Source organism: Neophocaena asiaeorientalis, unplaced genomic scaffold (assembly GCF_003031525.2).
Source record: "Neophocaena asiaeorientalis asiaeorientalis breed wild unplaced genomic scaffold, Neophocaena_asiaeorientalis_V1.1 scaffold202, whole genome shotgun sequence".
Classification (NCBI taxonomy): Eukaryota; Metazoa; Chordata; class Mammalia; order Artiodactyla; family Phocoenidae; genus Neophocaena; species Neophocaena asiaeorientalis.
This window is the reverse complement of record NW_020172627.1, coordinates 547,511-567,221: the sequence shown is the minus strand read 5'-3', so window position 1 is coordinate 567,221 and position 19,711 is coordinate 547,511. Positions and strand designations below refer to the sequence as shown.

General features: G+C 36.7%; 1 protein-coding gene across 2 annotated transcripts in view; it reads right to left on the bottom strand.

Annotated features, from left to right (window-relative positions):
- MAPK8 (mitogen-activated protein kinase 8) overlaps positions 1–19,330 on the bottom strand; it is a 38,216-nt gene extending 18,886 nt beyond the window's left edge. The window contains exons 1-4 of one of the 2 annotated variants that reach the window (XM_024739078.1): positions 19,147–19,330; positions 15,402–15,531; positions 5,744–5,802; positions 5,518–5,656 (exon numbers count right to left, since the gene is read on the bottom strand). In XM_024739078.1, coding sequence (XP_024594846.1) covers positions 5,518–5,656; positions 5,744–5,802; positions 15,402–15,531; positions 19,147–19,268 — 450 coding nt within the window. In that variant the 5' untranslated portion in view covers positions 19,269–19,330. The remainder of the gene's footprint in view (positions 1–5,517; positions 5,657–5,743; positions 5,803–15,401; positions 15,532–19,146) is intronic. The other variant, XM_024739077.1, reaches the window with a different exon arrangement.
- Between the last annotated feature and the right edge of the window lie 381 nt (positions 19,331–19,711).

Sequence of the window (19,711 nt, the reverse complement as noted above, 5' to 3'; positions counted from 1 at the left end):
CTGAGTTCAATCTCCAATGGCCAAAGATTTAATCAATCACACCTATGTAATGAAGCCTCCATAAAAACCCAAAAGGACTGGTACAGAGAGCTTCCGGTAAACACATGGAGGTGCTGGGAGAGTGGTGCACCCAGAGAGGGCTCGGAAGCTCCGTGCACCTTCCCACATACTTTGCCTTATGCATCTCTCCATTTGGCTGTTCCTGAGTTACATCCTTTGTAATTAACCAGTAATCCAGAAAGTAAAATGTTTTCCTGAGTTCTGTTAGGCACTCTAGCAAATTAACTGAATCTGAGGAGGGGGTTGTGGGAACCTCCAAATTATAGCCTGGGATTATGATTGGCATTTGAAGGTGGGGCAGTCTTGTGGGACTGAGCCCTTAACCTGGGGGATCTGAGGCTATTTCCAGGTAGATAGTGTCTACCTGGAATTGAGTAAAATTGTAGGATACCCAGGCTGGTGTCCAGAGAATCTGAGAACTGTTTGGTGTGGGAAAAACTACCTCACATCTGGTGTGAGAAGCATTATGATAGTAGTGTGAGAGTAAAAGAGACACCTAAGAATGTTTTCCGTTATACTAGTCTATTCTAACACTGAAATTGATGACAGGAGTACAGTGTTACTATTATAAACACAGGATCACAGCTTAGTAGTTGAGCAGCAGGCAGCAGGGAAACTAATATCAAAGGTTGGAAAGGTGATCCAGGTTATAGAGTAGCAAGACATTTCATGACACTGTCACCTACAATAACTTGGAAGGCACAGCACTTGCATAATGAACTTGAGCTCTAGAACAGGGGTTGGCAAATTAATACCTGCCTGTTTTTGTGAAGAAAGTTTTATCAGAACACAGTCACACTCTCATTACCTACTGTCTATGGCTGCTTTTGTGTTACTATGATAAAGTTGAGAAGCTGTAACAGAGACTGTATCTTATCATCTGCAAAACCTAAGATATATACTATCTGGGCTTGCCTTTACAAAAAAAGTCTGCTGACCCCTGCTCTAGAAGGAGATTGAAAAGCAAAACTTTAGTAGTGGGTATAGGTGGCTATTGCCTACAAATCAAAGAATTGGCCACTTCACAAGAAGAAATAAAAGGGAACAGAGAATCTAGAATTTCAAGGCCTTGTCATTCTGGGAAAGCTAAATGCTACTAGACCTTTCAAAAAGAAAAAAAAAAGAAAAAATAGCGGGTTGCTCAGCAAATATCTCCGCCTCCTAACCCAATATACTTCTTCACCTTATCGATGGGCCTACAGTAGTTCTGGCCAATGGAATGTGAGGACATGTGATGTTTATCAAATCTGAAGAGAAGTTTTAGATGTGCTTGACTGATTCAGCTTGGCTCCTGCCCTTCTTTCACCATGAGAAAAGGATGTGCCCCAGGGAGGCACTCCTTCAGCCTGGATGCTAAAACCTGGACATGAAACAAACCCTGAACCTGATCCCATGATCTGGAGCAGTGCCACACAGCCAACCTGCAGACCCCTGAGCAAGCAATAAATGTTGTTGTAAGCCACTGATATCTTGAATTTGCTTCTAATGCACCATTTTCACATAACAATTCTGAAAGCCTTTGATGGAAGAAGACCTGAAAAATCTTTCAATTGATGAAAATACCTCAGACTTGCCAAGAGAGGCCTAAAAACATAAAGGCAGACATTAAGTCCAAGAATACAGAGCTAGTGAGCTACCAGATGTGCTTTGAAAAGAACTGTAATTAAAAACATAAGAAGTCTCCTGAGTTTCTAAGAGAGATGTACCATTTAAAAAAAAAGAATTCCTTAAGGCTGTGACTGTTCTAGCCTTAAAACAATGGTTCTCAAATCAGGGCAATTTTGTTCCCAGGGGATATTTGGCAATGTCTAAAGACATTTTTGGTTGTCACGATTGGGGAGTACTACTGGCATCTCATGGGTAAAGGCCAGGAATGCTGCTAAACTTTCTACAATGTACAGGACAGCCCCTCAAAAGAAAGAATTATTCATCCAAAATGTCAATAGTGTCCAGGTTAAGGACTGTCTTAAAGTGACACTTGGGCCTCCAATCTTTAACAGATAGGAACCTGTGAAACAGGGGCAGCCCCCAATGAGAACACACTTTCCAATACCCACTTCAGATATACTCAAGAAGGCTAGCAGAAAAGACTCTCCACAGGGTGGAGCCAGGTACCACAGAGAAGAGTGGACAGAGTGCTCCTTGCAGAGATCAGATTCAGGGCGTAATCAAGGAGTAGTCTTCCCCACCACAAGGGCAAAAGAACGCTAACAATGTCTACACAACAGAATTACAAATTACAAATAAATAACGACTGCATTTTTCAATTTCCCAAATGGGATTGTTTATTGTAGTTACCCTGACCCTGTTTGACCACCATATCTAGGGAATGGGGGGAGGGGGAGGAGATGCAAGTGACCAGATAATTTGGTCATTTTAGTTCTAATATTTCTGGACCAAAAGAAGAAATATCTGGATTAATGTAGAGATTACTATGTATCACTTAGCACTAAATGCCTTGATAGGCTAGGACTCTGGGTCATCTTCCCTAAGGAGGGAGTGACTAGGTACTAGGTGTGGAATAAAGGAAGCAAAGGAATGCTTGATAAGCAGAGCAGAATGGCACAAACCATTCTGAAGACTGCCTCCCCCCATTTCCCAGTTCCCTTACAATTAGGCAGGTCCTTATGACTAGTTCTGCCCATGGCCTTAGACCCAGTACATTCCACCCAGCTTTTTCTTCCCCTGACACAGGGACCAGCAACTATCTAGATGCTGGAGCCTTATACAGCTTAGCTTGGATCTCTGAGCAAATATGTGGAACTCCATCCCCCATCCTGACTTGTACTGAACCCCTAAAGGATGAAAGCTCAGGTTATTTTATCAAGCAAGTAATCTCAGGCAAGCAGAGAGGGTAGGTAAGGGTAAGAGGAATTTAGGAGTAGAGCACAGAGGTGAGTATCAATTATGGCCTCAAGACCAGCTACAGAAATGGGTGCTATGGTTTATCCCATTAAACTTCTTGGAACTTGCTCAAGGAACAGACATCAAATAAAATCCTGGAAAAAGAGTTTCCAGAGCTTACCGTATGAAAGAAGTAGGAACAAATGGCACCAGGGGTGGCCTATGGTGGGTGCTGTGATACCTGCTCTGAGCCTGGGTTTAGGACTGAGGCACTCATTCTTCCAGGGGCTGGCAGTGTTGACTACTGACAGTTTTCAGCAAATCTCTCTCCAGGAAATGCCCTCAGCCACAGAGAGCCACTTTTTCCAAAGTCTGCTCTCCAAGACCAAGGTCTGCTTGAGTCACCAGTTGAGGCCTCTAGAGTGACTGCATCCAATTTCTCCCCTATGTCTATTTTTTACTTCCTTTACTCCCCACAGGTGTTGATCCCGAGGGGACTCCCCATTAAACTGCTTACATGTCAATATATCTCCATCCTTGAGTTTGTTTCCCAAACAGCCTGATCTAAGATAAAGGCATATTTTTCATCATAGGTAAAAGACCCCTAATGTGACTGTATTTGGAGATCAGGCCCTTATGGAGGTAATTAAGGTTAAATGAAGTCATGAGGATGGGACCCCAATACAAAAGAACTGATGTCCTTATAGAAAAGAAAAAGACACCAGAGCTTGCTCTCTCTTCCTGCATGCACAGAGGAAAGGGCACGTGAGGACACAGCAAGAAGGCAGCTATCTCCAAGCCAGGAAGAGAGATTTCACCAGAAACTGAATTTATTTGCACCTTGGTCCTGGACTTCTAACCTCCCAAACTGTGAGAAAATAAATTTCTGTTTTTTAAGCCACCCAGTCTGTGGTATTTTGTTATGGTATCCCAAACAGACTAATACAACCTAAGCAAATGGAAAGACATCCTGTGTTCATGAATCTGAATACTAAATACAGTTAAGATGGCAAAACTACCCAAGCAATGTACAGTCAATGAAACCCTTATTAAAATTCCAATGGACTTTTCTGCAGAAATGGAAAAGCTGATACTCAAATTCATGTGGAATCACAAGGGGCCCTGAATAGTCAAAATGATATTGAGAAAGAATAAAGTTGGTGGACTCACACTTTCCCATTTCAAAATTTACTACAAAGCTACAGTGATCAAAATAATGTGGTACTGATATAAGCACAGACACAAAGACCAATGGAATAGAGAACTAGGAGTCCAAAAATAAAACCATATGTCTACGGCCAACTGAATTTCAATAAGGGTGCCAAGACCATTCAATTAGAAAATAATAGTCTCTTTAATAAATGATGCTGGGATAACTGGATTTCCACAAGCAAAAGAATGAAGTTGGCACCTTATCTCATACCATATACAAAAATTAACTCAAAATGGGTCAAAGACCTAAATGTAAGAGCCAAAACTATAAAACGCTTGATGGAAAACTAAGGGTGAATCTTAATGACCTCAGATTTCACAATAGAGTCTTACATATGACACTAAAAGGACAAGCAACCAAAGAAAAAATAAACTGATTTTCATGAAAAGTAAAAACATCTACATATCAAAGGAGATCAAGGAAGTGAAAAAAACAACATACAAATTCGGAGAAAATATTTACAAATTACTTATCTGATAAAGGTCTAGTATTCAGAATATATAAAGAACTCTAATAACTCAACAACAAAGACAAACAACCCAATTAAAAAATGGGCAGAGCTTGAATAGACATTTCTCCCAAGAAGATATATAAACGTCCAACAAACATGAAGAGACGCTCAATGTCATTAGAGAAATGCAAGTCAAAACCACAATGAGATGCCACTTCATACTCACTAGTAATGGCTAGAATGAAAAAGTCATTAAGTATTAGCAAAGATTTGGGGAAGATGGAACTTTCATGCACTGTTGCTGGGAATGTAAAATGGTGTACCCACTGTGGAAAACAGTTTGTTCGTTCCTCAGAAAGTTAAATATGACCCAGCAATTCAACTCCAAAGTAGATACCCAAAAGAACTGAAAACAGGAACTCAAACAAATACCTGTACCTTAATGTTCATAACAGCACTATCCACAAAAGCTAAAAGGTGGAAATAACCCAAATGTCCATGAATGGATGAATGGATAAACAAAATGTGGTAAATACATACAACAGAATATTAATCAGTCATAAAAAGGAATGAACTACTGATACATGCTTCAATATGGGTGAACTTGAAAGCACTATGCTAAGTTAAAGAAACCAGACACAAAAGGTCATATATTGTATGATTCCACCTATATGAAACATCCAGAAGAGGTATATCCATGGACACAGAAAGCAGACTGGTATATGCCAGGGGTTGGGGTGAGAGGGGAATGGGGAGCTACTGCCTAATGGGTAGGCAGTTTTCTTTTGGGGCAATGAATATATTTTGAAATCTGGTATTGGTAGTGGTTGCACAATGTTGTGAACGCAACAAATATCACTGAATTGTACACTTCAAGATGGTAAATTTTATGTTACATGAATTATACCTCTATGATTAGCAAAAGAATATGATAGTTTTTTCTACTAACCCGATGAATAATTCCAGCAGAGTGAAGGTGTTTGATTCCACACAGCATCTGATAGAGAAGGTAGGACATTCTTTCATGATCTAGTTCCATCTGAATCACTTGACAAAGATTTGCATCCATGAGCTCCATGACTATGTAACTTCACGGGTGAAAAAATATGACAGCTGAAGTATACAGTAACAATCGAAGAACAATGTATTAACAGAATCTTAATTATCACACTTACACATCTTGAAATTCTTCTAGGGATTTCTGTGGTGTAAAAACATTCAAAAGGCCAATTATCTGTGGCAAAAGCAGAGACATAGGAAAATTAGAAATTCCTTAATAATATTTTCATTTGGGAACTGCAAGTACATGGATTAAAAAAAAGCCACCTTCAGTGTAAAATTTTTCAAGTCTTATGTTCTAAGCTTAAGTAATCCCTTTTATTTTATATATTAAAACTTTATGGCCAGGGGTTGGGGGCAGGGAGGGAAGCAGAGCACAGAGAATCTTAAGGGCAGTGACAATACCCTGAATGATACTATAATGGTAGATATATGTCATTGTACATTTATCCAAACCCATAGAATGTACAACACCAGAAGTGAACCCTAATGTAAACTATGGACTTTGGGTGATAAGATGTGTCAATGTAGGTTCACTGATTATAAAAAATGCACCACTCTGGTGTAGGATGTTAATAATGCAGAAAGCTGTGCATGTGCGGGGGCAGGGGGTATATGGGAAATCTCTGTACCTTTCTCTCAATCTTGCTGTGCACCGAAAACTGCTCTAAAAAAACAGCCTTCACACACACACAGTATCAACAGGAGAGCTCCACAAAATCCATTCCATTTATGAACATTCAATTATCAAGAACCTACATTATACAACCCTCTACATAATTTGTAAGCAAATCTTAAATACCTTCTGCCAGCTCTTACCCAACTCAATATTTCTATATAAGCTCAGCCCTTTTGCCCCCTGGTTTTTCATAATACTGCACTTCCCCTGTTTTCCTCATTTCCAGTCTATTCCACTAGTTTATCCATAGACATGCTCTCTTTCCCACTATTTTGTTTTAATCCTCCTCCTTTATCTGTACCCTTTTCTTGGGTGATACTATGTATGTCTTTTTCTCCAAACATCTCTATGGTGTTTTTCTAAATACTCATTAAAAGTCCTTGCTTAGTTTATGAGTCTCAGATTTTCACAGCTACCTCACATGAGGTCCCACAAAATAATATAAAATTGAACTCATTTTCCTTCCAACCCAAACCCCTTACTTTTCCAGAGTGTCTTTTCTTTTACAATAGAAAGCTGAGAGTGATTTTTGACTTTTTTCAATATTTGTACCATAATAAATACTTAAAAGAATGCCATCCATTCTTTGTTAGTCTGAATTTCAACCTCTTCTTTTCATTTCCTGTGCCACTATTTATGCTGAGGATTCTAACATCTCATCTAGACTGTTCATGCTATAATAACTTCTAACACTTGGTTCCCTAACAACGGTTTTCTGCAAATCCAGCTACCATTTTACTGCTTATAATATATGGTAATGAAAAGACCTGATCATATTACTCACCTTCTCAAAAACCTAATGCCACCAAAAAAAAAGCCAAAACTCCCTTGCAGTACATTCAAAGCCCTCCATAACAGAATATCAACCCACTTCTTCTCTTGCTAAGCCCTCTGTTAAACTTGACACTTGAGCAAGAATATTGTTTTCAAAAAACTGTCAAGGCCTTTAAACATACTATTCCCTATGTTGGTCATTTAACTACGAAACTACTGAACAAACCTGCAAGATAGGCCTCTTTTGTAGGGTCTGACAACCCCTAGTCCTTGACAGACCTGAATATTCTACTTTGTCCCCACGATATCTTATATGTTATTATGGCATTTAACACACCGCAGTATAGTCTCCCTTTCACGACAGCCTCTTATTCCCCTTTACAATTCCAGCGTTCAGGAAAACACCTCACACATATTTTTGAAATGTCTGTTGACAATTAGGAATGGGAATGTTTTTCTAGACATAAACTTCATGAAAGCAGAATCCATGTTACTCATTTAAGCATAAAGCTTTGCTTATAGAAGGCATTGAAATATATGTTCGGTGAATAAATTCAGAAAAGTACTTTTCAGATCAGAGAGGGTAAAACAAATTTGTTTAAGACAGAGGAATAAGTATCTAGTTGTTCTAAATGAATTCATGTCTCCTAACCAGATGAACTGTACACTTGGAGACTTGGAGAATTAGTAAAACCATTCTCATTAACATCTGGGAAATCCCACAGTAGAAGACAGGTGTTAAAGATGAAAGGCATACAGAGACAGAAAGGAGATTAGCAGTTGCTTAGAACTAAGGAATATGGGAGATGGGGGAATGAGAGCTAAAGGAATGGCGTCTCTTTTTGAGGTGATGAAGATGTTCTAGAACTGACTGTGGTGACAGTCACATATATCAGTGAATATACTAAAAACCACTGAATTAAATGCATTATTTGTATGGTATGTGAATTGTATCATAAGAAAGCTGTTATATAAAAAACGATTAAAAGGGACAGTTGTCTTGCTTCTCAAAAAGAGAAATAAAGAAAATTACATCAGTCATATACTGGACAAACAAAAGTCAAGGACTGATTAAGTGGATGGTATATGACTACTTTAAAAGAAGTAAAAATTACTAGGAACACGTAAAAATTCACTGGGAAACTTTATACTTCTGTGAATAAAAACAACAACAGCAATAGTAACAACAAAGAACAGCAGCAGATCAGAGAAATGCAACCAGATATATGAAGATTTCAAAAAGGCATTTTTGAAAATGTCACTAATAACAATATCCTTGTGAATAGGTTGAAGAATTGGGAGATATGGGCAATTTTTATAGTTAGAGATGTAATTTTTGCAGGTTGCTAATGAACTAATCCAACTATTATGAAGGCATCCTGAGCAAAACTGGTAAGTGAAGCCAACAAGTGAAAAATCCGAACAAAGAAGAAAGCAATTCCCAACAGTCTAGTAAGAGGAGCCAGATTTCACATATGAAACTGAATAGGAAGATACAGAAAGCACTACACTAAAGCATGGGAAAGACCTGTTAGCTGGTCTATGACAAAGAATAACTTGCTTATTAGATAATATGAGTCAAATGGTGACCAAATTTCCAAACAGGATTACAATGTCCACAGTTAAGAGATGACATGCCTCAGCTCCTCTCAGAGGATTCAATCAGACATGCGCTACTGTGTACCAGGTGACATATCCAAGTGCATTCAGAGATAAGTGACCAAGTTGAAAAGGAAACTCAAAAGCATCTATGAAGAGTGGAAAATGCACAATATGAATGTACTTAGTACTACTGAATTGTACATTTAAAAATGGTTAAGATAGTAAGTTTTATTGTTACTGTATTTTACCTCAATTAAAAAAAAAAGAAGAAGGGAATGGGAAAAACCCGAGATGTTTAGACCAATGAAGAGATGATTTGCACTAAAAGGCAAGACATTACAAAAGCATCCATCCATCAGGGAGTGGAAAAATTCCATTACCATTCCTCTTTTCCCTATCTTTATTCACATTCATTCACTGAACAATTCACTGAAAAAGTTATGTTTCGAGCACCTATTCCGTGCAAGCACTCTTCTAGGTGCCAAGGGTATTACCTGGATGAATCTGTGCCACCTCCACTAAAGGGTTACTCATGTGAAACAAGCTTTCCATGCCCTCCATTTAGTTGACAGAACCATCTTTCTTTGCAGTCACCCAGGCTCAGGAGGTAGGTGTCACTGGCCGTCTCTCCCCAATGCAAAACCAAGGTAATGCCACCACGACATTGCCACGAAACAGGCTCCAAGGGGTACGAGCAGTTCTACTCCAGGGCAGGAGGCCACCAGCAAAATCTTGACAAGCAACATACTTGGCTCCCATCTAGAACAAGAATGGCTGACGCAACTTCTTCCCGATCACTGACTGACTGTAATCTTTATCTCTAGGCCTTTTTTTTTTTCTGGTTAATAAAATAAGTTTATTTATATATACATGGTAGCTGAATTCTGCGGATAAGGAAAAATAAGTCATACATCTCACATATGTATATATAACATATGTATCTCTGATTACATATATTATATATAAATTTTACTTTTCAAACAGATTTCTTTCTCTATATACACACACACATTGATATTTTAAATGCAATCACCGACAGAAATATTACGATAAGACAACTTAACATGAGTTCGGTGATTGTCTCTATGCCTCTTTTTAAATACTATTCCTCCTCTCGGAGGCTCCCTTCCTTCAATAACCCAATTTTTACCCCATCTTTAAGAAACAGTCTAGGTCCACCCTTCCCCAAAGCTGTCCCGTTTCATCCAAGCTCACAACAATCTTCTTTCTCCTTAAATCTCAACACTTATTTTCCATCTGCCATAATTTTTTTTGAATTTTATTTAATTTTTTTATACAGCAGGTTCTTATTAGTTATCCGTTTTATACATATTAGTGTATACATGTCAATCCCAATCTCCCAATTCATCACACCCACCCCGCCCCTTTCCCCCCTTGGTGTCCATACGTTTGTTCTCTACATCTGTGTCTCTACTTCTGCCATGCAAACCGGTTCATCTGTACCATTTTTCTAGGTTCCACATATATGTGTTAATATACGATATTTGGTTTTCTCTTTCTGACTTACTTCACTCTGTATGACAGTCTCTAGAACCAACCACGTCTCTACAAATGACCCAATTTCATTCCCTTTTATGGCTGAGAAATATTCCATTGTATATATGTACCATATCTTCTTTATCCATTCGTCTGTCGATGGACATTTAGGTTGCTTCCATGACCTGGCTATTGTAAATAGTGCTGCAATGAACTTTGGGGTGCATGTGACTTTTTGAATTATGGTTTTCTCTGGCTATATGCCCAGTAGTGAGATTACTGGGTCATATGGTAATTCTACTTTTAGTTTTTTAAGAAACCTCCATACTGTTCTCCATAGTGGCTGTATAAATTTACATTCCCACCAACAGTGCAAGAGGGTTCCCTTTTCTCCACACCCTCTCCAGCATTTGTTGTTTGTAGATTTTCTGATGTGAGGTGATACCTCATTGTAGTTTTGATTTGCATTTCTCTAATAATTAGTGATGTTGAGCAGATTTTCATGTGCTTCTTGGCCAGCTGTATGTCTTCTATGGAGAAATCTCTATTTAGGTCTCCAGCCCATTTTTTGATTGGGTTGTTTGTTTTCTTAATATTGAGCTGCATGAGCTGTTTATACTTTGTTAATTTGTTTGCAAATATTTTCTCCCATTCTGAGGGCTGTCTTTTCGTCTTGTTTGTAGTTTCCTTTGCTTTGCAAAAGTTTTTAAGTTTCATTAGGTCCCATTTGCTTATTTTTGTTTTTATTTCCATTATTCTAGGAGGTGGATCAAAAATGATCTTGCTGTGATTTATGTCAAAAAGTGTTCTTCCTATGTTTTCCTCTAAGAGTTTTACAGTGTCCAGTCTTAAATTTAGGTCTCTAATCCACTTTTGAGTTTATTTTTGTGTATGGTGTTAGGGAGCGTTCTAATTTCATTCTTTTACATGTAGCTGTCCAGTTTTCCCAGAACCACTTATTGAAGAGACTGTCTTTTCCCCATTGTATATCCTTGCCTCCTTTGTCATAGATTAGTTGACCATAGGCGTGTGGGTTTATCTCTGGGCTTTCTATCCTGTTCCATTGATCTATATTTCTGTTTTTGTGCCAGTACCACATTGTCTTGATTACTGTAGCTTTGTAGTATAGTCTGAAGTCAGGGAGTCTGATTCCTCCAGCTTTGTTTTCTTTCCCCTCAAGACTGCTTTGGCTGTTCAGAGTCTTTTGTGTCTCCATACAAATTTTAAGATTTTTTGTTCTAGTTCGGTAAAAAATGCCATCGGTAATTTGATAGGGATTGCACTGAATCTGTAGATTGCTTTGGGTAGTATAGTCATTTTCACAATATTGATTCTTCCAATCCAAGAACATGGTATATCTCTTCATCTTCCCACTTGATCATGGTGTATGATCCTTTTAATGTGTTGTTGTAGTCTGTTTGCTAGTATTTTGTTGAGGATATTTGCATCTATATTCATCAGTGATATTGGTCTGTAATTTTCTTTTTTTGTAGTATCTTTGTCTGGTTTTGGTATCTGGGTGATGGTGGCCTCATAGAATGAGTTTGGGAGTGTTCCTTCCTCTGCAATTGTTTGGAAGAGTTTGAGAAGGATGCGTGTTAGCTCTTCTCTAAATGTTTGATAGAATTCTCCTGTGAAGCCATCTGGTCCTGGACTTTTGTTTGTTGGAAGATTTTTAATCACAGTTTCAATTTCATTACTTGTGACTGGTCTGTTCATATTTTCTATTTCTTCCTGATTCAGTCTTGGGAGATTGTACCTTTGTAAGAATTTGTCCATTTCTTCCAGTTTGTCCATTTTATTGGCATAGAGTTGCTTGTAGTAGTCTCTTAGGATGCTTTGTATTTCTGTGATGTCTACTATAACTTCTCCTTTTTCATTTCTAATTTTATTGATTTGAGTCCTCTCCCTCTTTTTCTTGATGAGTTTGGCTCATGGTTTATCAATTTTGTTTATGTTCTCAAGGAACTAGCTTTTAGTTTTATTGATCTTTGCTATTGTTTTCTTTGTTTCTATTTCATTTATTTCTGCTCTGATCTTTATGATTTCTTTCCTTCTACTAACTTTGGGTTCTGTTTGTTCTTTATCTAGTTCCTTTAGGTGTAAGGTTAGATTGTTTATATGGGATTTTTCTTGTTTCTTGAGGTAGGCTTGTATTGCTATAAACTTCCTTCTTAGAACTGCTTTTGCTGCATCCCATAGGTTTTGGATCGTCGTGTTTTTGTTGTCATTTGTCTTTAGGTATTTTTTGATTTCCTCTTTGATTTCTTCAGTGATCTCTTGGTTATTTAGTAGCGTATTGTTTAGCCTCCATGTGTCTGTGTTCTTTACGTTTTTTTCCCTGTAAATGATTTGTAATCTCATAGCGTTGTGGTCAGAAAAGATGCTTGATATGATTTCAATTTTCTTAAATTTACTGAGGCTTGATTTGTGACCCAGTATGTGATCTATCCTGGAGAATGTTCTGTGGGCACTTACGAAGAAAGTGTAATCTGCTGTTATTGGATGGAATGTCCTAAAAATATTAATTAAATCTATCTGGTCTATGGTGTCATTTAAAGTTTGTGTTTCCTTATTAATTTTCTGTCTGGATGATCTGTCCATTGGTGTTAGTGAGGTGTTAAAGTCCCCCACTATTATGGTGCTACTGTCGATTTCCTCTTTTATAGCTGTTAGCAATTGCCTAATGTATTGAGTTGCTCCTATGTTGGGTGCATATATATTTATAATTGTTATATCTTCTTCTTGGATTGATCCCTTGATCATTGTGTAGTGTCCTTCCTTGTCTCTTGTAACATTCTTTATTTTAAAGTCTATTTTATCTGATATGAGTATTGCTACTCCAGCTTTCTTTCGATTTCTATTTGCATGGAATATCTTTTTCCATCCCTTCACTTTCAGTCTGTATGTGTCCCTAGGTCTGAAGTGGGTCTCTTGTAGACGGCATATATATGGGTCTTGTTTTTGTATCCATTCAGCGAGCCTGTGTCTTTTGGTTGGAGCATTTAATCCATTCACATTTAAGGTAATTATCGATATGTATGTTCCTATTACTTTTTTCTTAATTGTTATGGGTTTGTTTTTGTAGGTCCTTTTCTTCTCTGTGTTTCCCACTTAGAGAAGTTCCTTTAGCATTTGTTGTAGAGCTGGTTTGGTGGTGTTGAATTCTCTTAGCTTTTGCTTGTCTGTAAAGCTTTTGATTTCTCCGTTGAATCTGAAAGAGATCCTTGCCAGGTAGAGTAATCTTGGTTGTAGGTTCTTCCCTTTCATCACTTTAAATATATCATGCCACTCCCTTCTGGCTTGTAGAGTTTCTGCTGAGAAATCAGCTGTTAACCTTATGGGAGTTCCCTTGTATGTTATATGTCATTTTTCCCTTGTTGCTTTCAATAATTTTTCTTTCTCTTTAATTTTCGTCAATTTGATTACTACGTGTCTCGGCATGTTTCTCCTTGGGTTTATCCTGCCTGGGACTCTGTGCTTCCTGGACTTTGGTGGCTATTTCCTTCCCTGTGTTAGGGAAGTTTTCAGCTATAATCTCTTCAAATATTTCCTCGGGTCCTTTCTCTCTCTCTTCTCGTTCTGGGACCCTTATAATGATGCATGTGGGATCCTCCTGAACCGGGGCACGAACCCGTGTCCCCTGCATCGGCAGGCGGACTCTCAACCACTGCGCCACCAGGGAAGCCCTGTCTTCCTTTCTTTTCATTCTTTTTTCTTTATTCTGTTCCAAGACAGTGAATCCACCATTCTGTCTTCCAGGTCACTTATCCGTTCTTCTGCCTCAGTTATTCTGCTATGGATTCCTTCCAGTGTATTTTTCATTTCAGTTATTGTATTGTTCATCTCTGTTTCTTTGTTCTTTCATTCTTCTAGGTGTTTGTTAAACATTTCTTGCATCTTCTCAATCTTTGCCTCCATTCTTTTCCTGAGGTCCTGGATCACCTTCACTATCACTATTCTGAATTCTTTTTCTGGAAGGTTGCCTATCCTCCACTTCATTTAGTTGGTTTTCTGGGGCTGTATCTTCTTCCTTCATCTGGTAAAAAGTCCTCTGCCTTTTCATTTTGTGTGTCTTTCTGTGAATGTGGTTCTCCTTCCACAGGCTGCAGAACTGTTGTTCTTCTTGCTTCTGCTGTCTGTCCTCTGGTGGATGAGGCTAACTAAGAGGCTTGTGCAAGTTTCCTGATTGGAGGGACTGGTGGTGGGTAGAGCTGGGTGTTGCTCTGGTGGGCAGAGCTCAGTAAAACTTTAATCCACTTGTATGCTGATGGGTAGGGCTGCGTTCTATCTGCCATAATTTGACAATTAAACTTTTACTGCTTTATCACATCTGATATTTAACTCTTTATGTATTTATTTTGTCTTCAAAATAACACTGCAAGCTCCCTCAAAAAGGAGTCTAATCCTCAATTTCCATAAATTTTTTCCCTTGGGGCTAATCTACTAACTCCAATACACAGAGGCTTGCACATAGCTAGCTCTCAAAATGTGGTAAATTGTGTTTTGTGCAATCAGAAAGTATTGAGCTCTTTATAAACTCCTTTGGACAAACACCACAACACATCTCCAGTCAGATGCTTTGGGTTTAGTACTTCATAAAACTGTCCCTTGTACAATTTACTCCTAGTTTATTTCCTCTCATTTTGGAGAAATCATTCCATTAAAATAATCATAAAAGTATCAGTATGCTTAATGTAAGTTTTTAAAAGTGTAAAGGAGTGAAAGTCATATGTTTAAGTCTTTATAATCATTAGAAAATAGAATTAGTAATGTTTTTACTAATTCCATTTAAATATTTTTTAAAGTTTCTGGTAAACTGCTTTATCCAATATTATTAAATAAAGTACCAATGTCAAAGAATAATGGGAACAATTTCATCTCTGTGCTCAGGCTCCAGTTTTCCAAAATGTCAGCTTAATAGAAAACAAAAAGCAGAAGATGAGATCAAGCCTAAATAAAGTTCTAAAACATCCACCTCTTTAAAATTCCTTTTGCAAATTAAATGTCAGAAAATTATACAATCTAAATTTCATAAGCTATTTTTCTTCTAATATAATTGAATAAAGTTGAGAAAAATTTATATATCCCTTTAAGCAATGCTTCAATCCAAAAGAACAATTTAAAGCACCTACTATTTTAAAAGATTTTTATATTCATGTATTCATGAACAAATCTTGATTTCATTTATACTTAAGAAATTTTCTAAAATGTTCACTTACATTTTTGTGATTTACACATTTCATAAGAACTAGCTCTCTGTAAGCACGCTTAGCATGAGTTTGATTCTGAAATGGCCGGCTTAGCTTCTTGATTGCAACATTTCTTTCAAGAATGGCATCATAAGCTGCACTGTAATAAGAAATTCAAAAACAACAAAAAACTTAAAAATCTGCAAAACTGAATTTATGAAACATTCATGTAGATTCCTCACTTTCTCCAAAGATAAATGCACTTGAACCAATTTCCAGCCCTTGATGCTCAATATGTCTCTCCTATACCTATTAGAGCATATTCCAACAGTGTACAGCATTGTTAACTGTTTCTTAAAATGCTGATGGATTAAAAGTGAAAATGGACTGTGAAGAAAGAGACTGCTTGTTCACTGGGTGTCATGCAAGATCCACCTAGCATACAATGGGCACTCAATGCACAAATGTTTAATGAGTATTCAGGTCCAATAGATAGCTTAGAGCCCAAATGAATCCCTCACCCCAAATCTACACCAAGGAAAGACAGGATAAAGAATACATGTGGTCATAAATTCTACTCAAAACATTTGCTGAAGAATTCTACATAAGTACATCACTTCCTCTTTAGACACAACAAAATGAATACAGAAGAGGAAAGTGCATATAGAGGCATCTATACGAAAGATTATTTTATAAAAAGTAAACACTTAAAATCTGTTTTGGAGGAGAAATTAAAAATCAAGGTATTTATAAATATAAATGCCAGATTTCAGGACATCAGAAGCTGCTTCATAACTATTAACGAAACATCTATAATTCTGGGAAATATACTCATTAACTCTTCACATCTTCCTCTACCATATGACTCTGACCAAATGGCACATTTTGCAAATGACAGGTCAAAGAAAGTATAGCACAAGTAAGGTAAAGTGTCTTAAAATTATAGAATATTATGATTAAAAGAGGCTTTTAAAAATCATTTGGATTAATCACTGCCTGATATAGGGCCAGAGAGGTTAAGTAATTTGTCCAAGGTCAGCCAGAAAGTTAAAAGCAAAGCTGAGACGAGAAGACTAAGACATGAGGTCGTGCTTTTCATACTGGGCCACCTAACATACTATAAAAGATGAGTTCTGTTTATATAATATTTGGAAAGTCAGCACACTACTGATTAAAATTATTCTCTCACCTAACTGGAAACCTGAGTTTGTTCTGTGGCAATCTTACTATATCAAATATAGTGAAGAAATTATGTATTAAGAAATTGGTACTACATAAAAGGAAACATCTATACATTCTATATATACCATTAACTATTGCCTGTATACATATATATACATACACACCAAAACATACATATTACAATCTTTACTTAGAAAATGCTGTTATTTACAGATACGTTCCTCCCAAACTAAAAAAAAAGGCAAAACAAAAAACATTAGGGGTCACATAAAATGATTAAAAGTTTTGACTGTTTCAGTTAAAGTATTTTATTTTTAACCATTAAATTCATTCCTATTAATTTTTTATCTGCTATATCAAACTCTAAATTTGAACTATTTTGTATCCAAGGAAATTAGATTTCTAATTATTGATTCTTTTTTTTAAATTAATTTTTGGCTGCATGGCATGTTCATTCATTGTGATGCGCGGGCTTCTCACTGCGGTGGCTTCTCTTGCTGCGGAGCACAGGCTCTAGGCACACGGGCTTCAGTAGCTGTGGCTCAAAGGCTCTAGAGCGCAGGCTCAGTAGTTGTGGCTCACGGACTTAGTTGCTCCGTGGCATGTGGGATCTTCCCAGACCAGGGCTTGAACCCATGTCTCCTGCATTGGCAGGCAGATTCTTAACCACTGTGCCACCAGGGAAGCCCATAATTATTGATTCTTAAATGTGCACAAATTAGAAACACCTGGGGACTCAGAGGCCCCAATCCAGACCCAATGAATCTTACCATCTATAACTGGGGCCCAAAATAATGCCTTTAAAAAAAAAAAATTAAGTTCTTCAGTTGATTCTGACAGTAGTACAACAGTGAGTTTAAAAAAATTTTTTTGTCTATTTCATAGTAATGTTTTGTGAAGCAAAAATTTGAACGCATTTATTCCTTAGGACAGGGGCTGATTACCTTCCAAAGCAATTAAAAAAGAAAATTCTGGTACACAAATTTCAAAAAGCACTTGTCTGAGGATAAGTGAAGATACAGGAACATAATATATTTTTTAAATACGATTAAGTATTTTATAAATAATATATTCCTCACAACAACCCTGTATACTAGGTGGGAAAACAGGCTTTAGAAGAGTTAATTTGCCATGTGAGTCACAAAGTTAATAAATCAGAGAGTTAGAATCTGAACCAAGAGTTCACTTTCAGAATTCTTAGCATATTGATATTACCACATCATTTTCTTTAAATTTAATTTGTGGGTGGTTAAATGTCATCAGTTAAAATGACAACCAATCAGCCAATAATGCTTTATAAAGTGACCCAGCTTCTGTAGTTTGTGATAGTATAAATTACCTTAATAATACAGAAAAGAGAATAAATGCTACAGTCCCCATTACACAAATTTGTTTGATTCTAATATTTTACCATTATTCCTCTGAACTTTTTTAAAAGAAATATATTATTATAGGTAAAGCCCCCTTCCTTCTCTCTATTCTCAGAGGTTAAGTACTATCCTGAGTTTGGTATTTATGAATGTTTTTATACTTCTGCATACATAAATATATGGTATTGTTTTGCATACTTTAAAGTACATATATATACACAGTATAATAATGTATGTATATTCTACATCTTGCTTTTAAACTCAGCGTTACATTTCTGATTATCCTTGTTGACCCATATAAGCTCCAGTTCATTTTACATGTTGTAGAGTATTTCACTGTGTGATTATTTTTTATTCTCCTACTGATAGATTTGATGCTATTACCAATTTTTGCTATTTTAAATGGTACTGCAAAGAACAGCCCTACATATGTCTCTTTCTGTACATATGCAAGAGCTGTATGCAAAAGTTTTTCTAGAACCTGGGAGAACTGCAGGGTTGTAAACACTTAGGGTTTTTTAATAGATTCCAAAACAAATCTGGTTCAAGAAGAGGTAATAAAGATATAATTATGCTTGAGTGAGACTTAGAATTCCCTACAACACTAGCTTATTATGCTAACTTAGTAACCTAAAATTATTAACAGAACTATCCCAAAGAGTGTTTTGATTTTCAGTTTATAAGGAATTATGCTGATCTATAGAGCCTAGGCCTTTTGTAAAAATTAGCCTGTAGATCAATTTTAAAGATATATAGGAGTTTTGAAACACATACAGTGACATATTAGCTGACTTTATTCCCCAGTGTAAAACAAGATTTATGATATTCGAGAATTTCATTACAGTGTAAAAGTGATGATTAAGTGAAACTTCTTATTAAACAGTTAGCTATGGGAATAAATGTATACATGGAATTACCAAGCATGCCACTTATTCTTTCCTGATACACATATCTGTCTTTACATGGCTTATGACCAAGTATTTAATCATAATTTACCCTTAAAGATGACAGAGCTGATTTATAAAATTATGTTTTATGAATAATAAAAAAGCCATTAATCTCAGAACAAAACAATCGTGTTATAGCTTTAATTTAAATTTTATAGTTTTAATTTTTTGAGGCAAGCTAAATATTTACCAAGGAATATTTACCAAAGAATTTATGAGAGAAGAAAACAGAGCAGTTAATGATTCTTTGCCTAATTTTTGTAAGTAAAAACTTACCATACTATTCCTTGGGCTCCTGAACCTATAGGTTTTAAATTCTGATACCGTTTCAGGACTGTGAATGTAGAATCTCCAATCTCTACACTATAAAAATTGCTGTCACGCTTGCTTCTGCTCATGGTGGCAAGCAATTAATTTAATGGCTTCATCCAAAAATTCACCAAGAAGCTGCAAAATGGAACAAAATGTGATGTTAACAAAATGAATTTGCTTAATCTTAAAATTCAAGTCATCACTCTACTCACAGATTGCTAGATCATGTTAAAAGAGCTGCTTCATTAAAAAACACAGTTAGAAAGAAAAAATTACCCCAGAGCCTGGTTAGCATCTGTTATACTTAAGAAACAACCAATAGTTTAAAAAAGAAAAACAAAAAGCAAATAATTATAACTGTTTTTAAGGTCACTTCCAGTTTAAAAGTTTAAACTAGTCCTTTTTATGTGTTTATTATAGTGTTGAAACCTTAATTTTTGTAACTGATTAACTTTCATTCAAAAATAATTCACAATCTCAGTGAGTGTTCGTGGAAGGAACAACAAATTGACAGGTTAGTAAGCTGGTT